This window comes from Vipera berus, assembly GCF_964194415.1.
Source record: "Vipera berus genome assembly, chromosome: 1".
Classification (NCBI taxonomy): Eukaryota; Metazoa; Chordata; class Lepidosauria; order Squamata; family Viperidae; genus Vipera; species Vipera berus.
Window position 1 is genome coordinate 277,854,958 of NC_138202.1, and position 12,006 is coordinate 277,866,963.

Consider the following 12,006-nt stretch of genomic DNA (forward strand, 5'->3'; position numbering starts at 1 on the left):
TGATCTAGATCAGGGGTGCCAAACTCACAAAGCTATGTGACAGTGTCACAACGTATCGTGACTTTTTTTCCCCATTGCCAGCAGTGGGGTGGGCGCAGTTTCGGTTTGACACATCCGGCCCGTGGGCCAGCAGTTTGACACCCCTGACCATGATCATCTCCATGTGAATTGTTAATATATGATTGAGATTCTCCCTTTAATCATGCCCCAAGCATTCCTGAAGCAGTTTTATTTATTTATTTATTTATTTTTGGTAATAACAGTACACCCAACTCCCAAAATAGAGAATAGGGCAATAATGGCAGCATTTGTGTTACAGAGGCAGAAAATGAACAACGGATGCCAGAAGAATTGTAGGAATGTCTATTGTGTTATCTTCTGAAAGACTGCCATATTTCTCATATAGGTTAGAAGGGATTTGCAAAAAAGTACGTTTGAGAAATTGCTATTAAGTATAGTTAGAATTTTCTGTTTTATCTAACTTTATTTTAATATTTATTAATCATCATTGTATACCATTATAGATGTGATAGATGTGATAAAGTCCAAACCACAGCATTACTACTGTAGTTATAATGGTATGTTTTGCTACTTGGGACTCCAAGATTTAAATGCTTCTATAACTCTAGCTGCAATTCTAATGTCATGAGATATAAAAGAAAGTACTGACAATATTCAATATTTACCTTAAGTTAAGTTATTAATATGGAGGTCCTTAATTTTTCTCTCTGTCTATGTCTATTTAACTTTAGGTTTTATGACAAGCATTCAAAGAAACCCTCAGTTGTCACAATATGCATCTCAACAGACTGGACCTTCTATGTCACCCCATCCTTCACCTGGAGGTCAAATGCATTCTGGAATTGGGAGCTTTCCACAAAGTAATTCAAGTGGTACTTATGGAACTCAGATGAGCCAGTATGGACCACAAGGTAAAATAATTAACATAGGAAATTTCCTGGGTTTAATCAGTTTTCTATGATTTATTCAGTAGAAAAATGAGTTACAAGCAGTCCTTTCCTTACAACAGTTCATTTGATGGCCATTCAAAGTTACAATAGTACTGAAAAAAGTGACTTATAACCGTTTTTCACATTTAACGACCATTGCAGAGCATCCCCATGATCACGTGATCAAAATTCGGATTCTTGACAGCTGATTCATATTTATGATGGTTGCAGTGACTTGGAGTAACTTGGAGTAATGTGGTCACCTTTTATGACTTTCTGACAAGCAAAGTCGATGGGGAAGCCACATTGACTTAACAACTGGGTTACTAACTTAACAATTGCAGTGATTCGCTTAACAACTGTGACAACAAACATCATAAAATGGGGCAAAATTCACTTAATTGACTCATTTAGCAACAGAAATTTTGGGCTCAGTTGTTATCGTAAGTTCAGGACTACCTGTATATGCCAAAGATGGTGGTCATATCTCTGTGTGTGTGTGTGTGTGTGTGTGTGTGTGTGTGTGTTATATATATATATGTATGTATATATATGTATGTACATATATATGTATGTATATATTTTATTTATTTATTTATTTTTATTACATTTATATCCCGCCCTTCTCCGAAGACTCAGGGCGGCTTACAAGCTTAGCAGTAGCCTTCATTCTATGTATATGCCTGCTTGTTAGGGCTTTCACACACACCCCAAGCGGCATTATTACAAAGTCAGCTTAATTGCCCCCAACAATCTGGGTCCTCATTTTACCTACCTCGGAAGGATGGAAGGCTGAGTCAACTTTGAGCCTGGTGGGATGCGAACCTGCACTAATTGCAGGCAGCTGGTGTTACTTAAGGAGGCATTAGCCCACTGCTCCACCAAGGCTATATATATATGTATGTATATATATATGTGTACATACATACATACATACATACATATATGTATAGGCCGAAACAGGAAATAAAGATTTGTCCCATGTTTGGGTCCTAGCAAGGTAATCTAAATAGTTAACAAGCATTTAACATATATATATATACATATATACATATATACATATATACATATATACATATACATATACATATACATATACATATACATATACATATACATATACATATACATATACATATACATATATATATATATATATATATATATATATATATATATATATATACATACATACATACATACATACATACATATATATATATATATATATATATATATATATATATATATATATGGAAAATAATTGTTTAAAATATGTTTAGCTTTTCCATTTTTCCCTTTAAAATCCTAGCAAAATGCAATAAAATGTATTTTTGAGAACGCCCTTTCATTTTTTCCCCTGCAATATCGTTATTGAAAATGCTAGCAGAAAGGAATACTAATATGTACTTCCTACCCCAGCTTTTGCTTATTAAAAGCTGATTGGAAATACCTGAGAATTTGCATATTCTGAGTTGGGTCAAAATGTTTTCTTCTCTTTTTGGGGAAAAGTGATCATAGTTACAATTGCCTATCTTAATAAAGTCACCTAACATAAATATCTCTCACAGGAGAACCTCAGGGGATGGGGAAAGAACAAGTTCATAAGTCTTTCCTTATTCTTATCTAATGTTTATGGCCTGGTGTAAGATGTAGGAATAATTTGGGGCAGGTTTTGGCATCTACCACAGATATTTTCAGGATCTCAGCATCTCTAGTTTGATACTGACTCCCACACAATCTGCCTTCAGAAGTTACAATCTCATGCTGCTTGACATTGCCCTGAAGTTCCATAGCAATATCAATGCTGTTTGACATTGCCCTGAAGTTATTATAGATAAATGCAACACAGATAGCTTGCAGTTGCTCCAACCAGTAGATCCACCAGATTGACAGGAGTTGTAACCCTGGCATTTAGGTAGACCAGCCTGAGCATAGGAGGCTGCACACCTTCGCTCCCGGGTCCTCGGGGGAAGTACAGAGGGCCGTATCGTCACCGGGAGAGTCATCTCCGCTCTGTACAAGCGGTGAGACGCTCCGACCCTCTGTACTTCCCCCGAGGACCCGGGAGCGAAGGTGTGCAGCCTCCTATGCTCAGGCTGGTCTACCTAAATGCCAGGTCCGTAGCTAACAAGGCTCACCTCGTTCGTGACCTAGTGGAGAGCGAGCACGCGGACCTGGCTTGCATCACGGAAACCTGGCTGGGCCCAGAGGGTGGTGTCCCTCTGGTTGACCTCTGCCCGCCAGGTTTCCAGGTGCTGCACCAGCCTCGGGGCCATGGGAGGGGCGGGGGAGTGGCAGTTATCATCAGGGAGTCCCTTAGCCCGCGAGAGACCACCGTCCCTCAGATAGTCGGGTGTGAGTCTCTCCTTCTGAGATACGGCCCGGGGGCGCAGTTGGGCCTGCTGCTGACGTACCTACCACCTAATCGTGCAGCGGCAGCCCTGCCCAAGCTACTCGATGTCCTCTCAGGGTTGGTGGTTGAATTCCCAAAACTCATGGTCTTGGGCGACTTTAACCTACCGTCCCTGGGAGGATCGTCCGAACTAGCTCGGGAGTTCATGGCTTCCATGGCGGCCATGGACCTGTCGCAAATAATTTCTGGACCGACTCATGAGGGAGGCCACACCCCCGACTTGGTGTTCTTGTCTGGACGGTGGCGTGATGATATCGGTGGGGGCGCCACGACCGTTACGCCCCTGTCATGGACCGATCATCACCTCCTACGGCTAGACTTCCCCTTTGCCACCCCCCGCCGTGGGTGCACGGTGCCGACCAGATGGTACCGCCCTAGGCGCCTAATGGACCCTGATAGGTTCCAGGCAGCGCTTGGGGACCCACATGCACTCCCTGCTCACAGCTCGGCGGATGCCTTAGTGGAAGCCTGGGAAAAGGCAGCCACGGAGGCTCTGGACCGAGTTGTACCCCTCCTCTGACGCGGCGCAGATCCCAGCGAGCCCCATGGTTCACCGCGGAGCTCCGGGAGATGAAGCGTCGGAGACGGGGCCTAGAGAGCCGTTGGAGATCCAGTCGATCCGAATCCGACCGATTGCGACTAAGAATCCTCACCAGGTCTTATCTCGCAGCGATAAGGGTGGCAAAATCCAACTACTTTTCCACCCTCATCGCGTCCACAGATAATCGCCCGGCTGCCTTGTTCAGAGTGGCTCGCTCCCTACTGAACCAAGAGGTGAGGGAGGAACCCTTGCAGGGTCGAGCCGAGGAATTCGGTCAATATCTGTTGGATAAAATCGCTCGGATTCGAACCGGCCTGGACTCCAACTGGGCAGAGTTGGAAGAACAGGACATGGACAGTCTTGTCGACGTCATCTGGGAGGAATTTGATCCTGTGACTCCTAAGGAAGTGGACAGGATTATGAGGAGGTTGAGCTCCTTCACATGCTTACTGGACCCGTGCCCTTCCTGGCTGGCTTATGCGGCTCGAGGGACACGAGGCTGGTTTCTGGCGGTCATCTCTGCTTCTCTGAGTGAGGGTCACTTCCCCACCGCCTTGAAGGAGGCGGTGGTGAGACCTCTCCTCAAGAAGCCCACCTTGGACCCATCCTCATTGAATAACTTTCGTCCAGTCTCCAATCTTCGCTTCCTTGCGAAGGTTGTTGAGAGCGTGGTGGCACATCAACTTCCTCAGGTCCTGGATGAAGCGGTTTATCTAGACCCGTGCCAATCGGGCTTCAGGCCGGGCTACAGCACGGAGACGGCATTGGTCGCTCTGATGAATGATCTCTGGAGAGCCCGGGACAGGGGCCATTCCTCTGTCCTAGTCTTATTAGACCTTTCGGCGGCTTTCGATACCATCGACCATGGTATCTTGCTGCGGCGCCTCAGGGGACTGGGAGTGGGAGGCACGGTTCTGCGTTGGTTCTCCTCCTTTCTCCAGGGTCGGTCGCAGTCGGTGCTGGCAGGGGGACAGAGGTCGACCCCGAGGCCTCTCGTTTGCGGAGTCCCTCAGGGGTCAGTCCTCTCGCCTCTCCTGTTCAACATCTACATGAAACCGCTGGGTGAGATCATTCGTAGCTTTGGAGTAGGGTACCATCAGTATGCTGATGACACCCAGCTTTTCATCTCAACTCCAAACAGCATCAGTGATGCCCTCGACGTGATGTCCCGCTGCCTGAAAGCGGTCCGGGAATGGATGGGGAGGAACAGGCTTCAACTCAACCCGGACAAGACTGAATGGCTGTACGTACCGGCAAGCCAGGATACTCAGATCATTCCACCCCTTAACATCGGGGATGAGTTACTACCCCCTGTTGATAGGGCCCGCAACCTAGGTGTCCTCCTAGACTCGCAGCTATCCCTGGAAGATCACATAGGAGCTGTGACCAAGGGGGCCTTCTCCCGGGTTCGACTGGTGCGCCAACTACGACCTTATCTGGACCTGGATGCCTTACGTACAGTCACCCATGCCCTTGTGACCTCTCGCCTAGACTACTGTAACGCTCTCTACATGGGGCTGCCCTTGAGATCCACTCGGAAGCTTCAACTGGTGCAAAGTGCAGCGGCACGGACACTTTTGGGGGCCTCCCGATACTCCCATATCACACCTCTCCTCCGTGAGCTGCACTGGCTTCCGGTTGCCTTCCGAGTGAAATTCAAGGTGCTAACAATGACATACAAAGCCCTACATGGCATGGGTCCGGACTACCTACGGGAGCACCTTCTGCCAATGTCAACACCCCACCGTCCTGTGCGCTCCCACAGAGAGGGCCTCCTCAGGGTGCCACCGCTCAAGTAATGTCGGCTGGTGGCCCCCAGGGGGAGGGCATTCTCAGTGGGTGCGCCAGCCCTCTGGAACTGCTTGCCAACCGAAATCCGGATGGCCCCCGACCTCCGCACCTTCCGGCGCGACTTAAAAACTTACCTGTTCCAGCAGTCCGGCCTGGCCTGATAGCTCTAATTGGGGTCCCAGTTTGTTTTTACTATTGTTTTTCACTATTGTTCAATCTGTATACCTACCTTACTCTGTACACCGCCCCGAGTCCCTCGGGAGAAGGGCGGTTTATAAAAACAAACAAACAAACAAACAAACAAACAAATAAATAAATAAATAAATAAATAAATAAATAAATAAATAAATAAACCCACAATAGTTGTGGTCCAGAAACAAAATGTTTCTTTGACAGACAAAGAAACAAAATCAGGTAGAACTAAAACTGCTATTTAAGCCTGTATACAGTACCATTTTTCTCCAGAAGATTTTTTGTAAAACCATTCCTGTTGGAAAAACTGTTTATTGGTTATATACATAGAAAATGCAAGTAGTTTTGTGATAAATTCTTATTAAACTTCCACAGTCAACAGTAGTTTTCACATTTTGCATCAGATTTTTTTTATTCTGGAGAACGTTTGTGTGTGTGTGTGTGTGTATCTATCTCTATCTCTAGCTATATATATCTATATATATCTATATCTATATATCTATCTATCTATCCATAATATGATGGACCTGCCCTCAGTAGATAAGAAATTGGGGGGGGGGATGTTTTCATTGTATTATTATGCATTTCACAGCTATATGTGTAAGATACCAGTTCAGACTCATCAAGTTAAGGATGTTACTATTTTTGGATATATTATATCATGCATATATCTGAGAGTTATTGGATGATCAGTGTTAGTTTAGCTCTTAATATGTGAATATAAAAATTGGCAATGATACAACTCAGTCTTCCAAAATGTGCCTAATTTTTCTTAGAGCGCAACAGCCACTAATGCAACTTAAGAGATAGGCCTGGCTTCCATGTGACAGTAGCAACCAGCAAACTGAATGAGGACCATTCTTTTGAAACCATTTTTAAAATTTATTTCTGACACAGATGGTTCAATTTACTCAATTCATTGGCGAGTGGGGAAAAATATGTTGTGCTTTGGCTTCTCAGCAAGCAGCAGTTCCTGACTGACTTAGACTTGGAACTAAGCAGGATTGGATCCAATTAGTATTTGGAAGAGAGATCTCTTGGGAATATCAGAGCTATAGGCTAGCCTGGGAAGCTGAAAAAGAATCCCAGAAGGTAGTGACAAACCCTTCTATACTGTTATTAAGGGAAAATATATGACTATCTCCACAAAGTCACTATGAATCCAGCTCAGTTTGAAGAACCCTTGCAGTGATTCTGCAGCTTTCATTTACCTTGCCATCATAAATTAGATCATTTTTTGTGTGTGGATCAGGGTGATACCAGTTTGTTTTTACCCTAGCATACAATGGAATATTGTGAACAATTTCTATAACATAATCTCATAAAGCTAAGAGAGTGGGCTGCCTGAAATTGTAAGTAATCTGTTATACAATGAAGCAGCCATGTGTTCAGCTCACCATTTTTCAGTTCCATTGTTGAATGTTATATTCTGCAGCTTTGCATTGCTATCTCCCCAACTTTAAATGCGTTTTCTGTCCCCTGATTTTCATCGTATCAACTTTACTAGAATAAAGCAGCTCTCTGTTGTTAGCATATATAATATGAAGGAGATTGACTGACATAGTTCAGTGAAATGGTGTGACATACCTGATTGCTGTGGAGTTCAAGAACATTAAATAGATTAGAAAGTCAGTTATTATCATTTATTAAACTTGTGTGTCACCCAGTTCTCAACTGTGGGTGGCTCACAACAATCAATAGAAGTACTTTGCAATAAAATCAATAATATATAATCTATTCTAGACTACTGAAACAGTTATCTTAAAATAACAAAAAAAATCATTGGATTCCTTCTGAAAACTTTAGTGCTTTTCTATAGAAATACGATTAGACCACGATCTTTAACTTTATCTACTGATAAATTTCATAAACTTCATTACCTTTGATATGATGAACATAGACATGGATAAAATTAGCAACATAATAGCTTCAGTCACACCAGACTAATAAACTCTTGCAAGTTGCAGACAACCATTGCAGCTGTTTACAAGAATTGTGACAACATTGCAGCTTTCACTTTAAAATGTCCTCAATTTATAACTGTTAATTTAACAACTATTACAACAGCCTCAGAAAAAGTGACCTACAACCCAAACTTGAAGACTCTCACACCACCTGGCCTGTATTTACAACAGTTGCAACATCTTACAGTCATGTGATCATTGTAATCTACTCAGCAGGCTTCCAAAATCAAAGTTAATTGTGGAAGCCAGATTCACTTAACAATCATATGATATTCTTAACAGCCATGGTAAAAATAATCATAAATTGGGTCATGTGATCACTTGCTTAACAATTGCATAACTTAGTGACCAAAGTTCGAGTCCTAATTGTGTCTGCAAGTCAATGAAGTCTGGTGATATGAAGTCTTCATTTTTCTGGTGTTTCAAATTGGATTTTGATCTTGATTTATTATTTTATTTATTTTTATTTGTTCCTCTCAAACTTGTCCAAAAAGTTAAATCCAAATGAAACAATTTACAATAAAGTGCATAACATTAACCAAATCTGACCTTGATGCACAATAGACTTTGCAAAACGAATGCAATACATTAATTACTTACTATCCATTTCCTTTCATTTTAATTCCATATCTAAAGTTCCTTTTAAACATGTTGTTTTCTAGCCTCCATTAGAATCGTAACATAAACAATAATACCTCCATTATAATAACATTTTTTATTTGGTGATGAGATAAAAATTGTATGTATTTCTCAATATAACATAATTATAAATTTGTTGTCAGTCAAAATATTTTTGTTGTTGTGCTAGTTTGCATTTGTAAATGCCCAGACTCACTTGGGTGAAGTGGTGGTGTAGAAATTTGATAAATAAAAAATAAATAAATAAATGTCCAAGTTCTTTTGCCTAAAAAGATGTTGTAATAGTGTATACATTTTAAAAATGTATTTCCAATTATGGATGATTCAATTGCATAAGTATAGGTTCAGTTCCAGATAAAGTTATTGATAGGAAAAGAGAACAGTAATACTGTTGTCATTTTAAAGTCTATGGGGATTCTTAAAATTCCTCCTCAGTTTCTCTGTCAAGGCCTGCCCCTTTGTCCAGTGCCCTTATTTTACGTTCTTGTTTGTAATAGAAGATGTTGATAAGCAAAATGTAGTTTCCAGTTTTAGACCCCCAAATATTGTTGGACCGCAATTCCGTGATTCTTAACCAGATCTCATGTTGATGGGGGAGAATGAAACTTTTAATACTGCAGCATTTCAGAATAGACGTTTGTCTTTGAAAGCGGTTTGGTTGGTGATTTGAACTGGCTTCCAGGAGAAAAATCATTTAACAACTGAGGAAGAAAATCAGTACATCAGCAAAGGCTCAGTCTCAATGCCAGGATAGTATTTGTACTAGACCAATGTTTGTTTGTTTCCTATTCCAAAGAAATTTATGGAATAAAAATGAATTAAAATTACACAAGTGGATTGTAAATAATCCTCAAACCAAATAAAGAAATATTTCTTGCAGTAAACAGTTTTGTTGGCTGTCAAGTAGTTGAAACTATTGTATGTTGTGAATATAAACAGCTGGAGCAGTTTGCATTATTCAGTAACTCGCCATGGAGCTATCAAACTATTGAATTTGTATGTGAAAAGCAGTACGTACCAGAGTAAACATGCATTGTTTGTAGCTTACATTTTGGGGAGAAAGAGTTCTTGTAGTGGAGTTATTCCCATTGTTCAAGTTCCAGGCTGATTGTCATGATATTGCTTAATTTTCCAGGGTGGAGATATATAATTGGGTATCATCAGCATACTGATGATACATCATAGTGATGGATGAGCTCATCCAGAGGTCTCGTGTAGTGGTGGGATTCAGCTGGTTCAAACCAGTTCAGCAGAACCGGTAGCTAATTTTTTGTTGAGTTGGGCAAACTGGCTGACGCCCTAGCCCTTTTTCTCAAGGTCCAAAATGGCCCTCTGGAAGTGCGTGGACGCCCCTTCCAGAAGTCCATTCTGGGCCTCAGAGGCCCAGGCCCAGAACGGACTTCTGGAAGCAGCGTCTATGCAGAGAACTGGTTGTTCATGTGTTTGAATCCCACCACTGGTCTCATGTAGAAGAGAAAGCACCAAACACTGCGGCACCCCACAATGTAGGGGCCAAGGGTGAGATCTCTCCTTCTCTATCGCCATTGACTGGAATTAAGCCTAAAGGAAGGAGATCAACAGCACAATATTGTATTGCCTACTAGCAACCTTCTGAGCTGATCCAGGAGAATACCCCGGGTGATGGTATAAATAGTCACCTTTTATGTTAAAAAAGTCAATAAAAAAAGTAGATCATTGTCATAAAATAAAACACACCAGCAACTCCCTACACTCCGCAATTTCTATTTTTAAAAAGCTCTGCACTATAAATCTGTGTTATTTAGTTCCCATAATTAATTTGGAATCAGCCAAAACAATTAGTTTGTAATTAAAATCCTGCCATGGAATATCTGCACTGTGATATTTCAGAATTGTGAAATGAGTCTCCTGCTGAGCGATAACAATTGTGCAACTTGAATTTCTAGCTTGATTTGTAGAATTCAGCTCAGATTTAAAATCCTAAATAATACAAAGGGTTGATTACTTAGTTTTAGAATAGATGCTGACGTTGAAGAAAACAACCTGCTGCAATTAATCATTTATCTCTGAGCTTCCGTTTTCTTACTGAATTTTGAAAGCACCATCTTTCACCATTCCACACACATCAGCACATGCTCGCTTTATGCTGCATGTGTCACTCCAATAAATATCTGGGCTTCAGATAAGAATAACAAATAAAAACATTAATTTCCATGGTTTTAATTCATAACTTTTAATTCAAAACATTAACATTGTTAATGTCACACGGTAAACCCAGTATTTGTATAATAGTCCCCCTACCAGTTCACATACAATGTTCTGGATGCCAGAGGTCATGAGCAGGTGGCTGACAAGAAATTCTCTGCAATTTTCGTTAGCCTAAATTTTATTTTAAAAACTGCATGCCTCACTTCTAAGTTCATACGTGTACGAAAGTACTGTTGGTAGGGTTGAGGCAAGTGCTCAGAAGGAGCACAACTTAAAATCAGATAACTGAATATCAGATATCAGAATCAACTGCCAATGGAACTCCGGACTGCCCCCGACCTTCGTTCATTTCGCCGGGACCTAAAAACCTGGCTGTTTGAGCTATCTGGTCTGGACTGAGGGGTTTAATGTTTTTAAATTGTGATTTAATTTTTGCGGCTAGACTTTATTTTATTTTATTTTATTTTTATATTGGATTATTTTTAAATTTTGCCTTGTAAACCGCCCTGAGTCCTTTGGGAATAGGGCGGTATATAAACCGAATAAATAAATAAATAAATAAATGTGTGAAGCATCTTTGTCAGAGCATTAAAGCAGAGACATCTTTTGGAGCACTCACACAGCTCTCTCTGGCATTCTCTGCAACCATAGGTTTCCCGACCCTGTCACTGTGTTGGCAGTCACAGCCAAAGTGAGGTTTGAGCTACATGCACACGTAGTGGGAACATTCGCCTTCAAAGTCCCAAGCTTTGAGTTTAGCTGCCTTCACACTTTTTGCAAAGTGCTCCTTTGGACTTTTTTTTACAGCCTACTGTTAGGATAACATTTTTCTACTAATGAAAGATAAAATAGCATAGATTCATTTTAACCTAAAAAAAATGGTAGCTGTGGTGGTGGTGGTGGTGGTTTTTTGTTGTTGTTTTTTTAAAAAAATTAACGTATAAGGTGAAAGTTCATTGGCAAATGAAGTGTGTAATTAGCTGTTACATAAGTATGGTTCATAACAAGTAAATTACCTAGAATCTATATAGAAGAACTTTTACAGAAATAGTCAGTTTTCTAACTTGTTTCTTTGATACTGGGAATGTTTTTTTATTATTATTTTAGCACCTAAAATACAGTATGTACTGCAGAGATAAGAAAATAGATTTTCCCCAAAATAGATGTGCAGACAGATTTAGCTAAATATACACTATTGGAGTGTACTTAATGTATCTTAATTATTTGCCAGATACAATCATGTAAAAGGCAAAGAAAGGTTTTTAAAAGGCTATGATACTGAAATTTTGCCCTTAATGCAAAATTCTGCAAGGCCAAATAAACTAA

The 12,006-nt window shown here is 40.9% G+C and overlaps 1 protein-coding gene across 5 annotated transcripts in view; it reads left to right on the forward strand.

The window, feature by feature from the left end:
* ARID1B (AT-rich interaction domain 1B) overlaps positions 1-12,006 on the forward strand; it is a 448,568-nt gene that overhangs the window by 356,564 nt on the left and 79,998 nt on the right. For all 5 annotated transcript variants that reach the window (XM_081332098.1, XM_081332099.1, XM_081332101.1 and 2 more), the window contains exon 8: positions 753-932. In XM_081332098.1, coding sequence (XP_081188224.1) covers positions 753-932 — 180 coding nt within the window. The remainder of the gene's footprint in view (positions 1-752; positions 933-12,006) is intronic.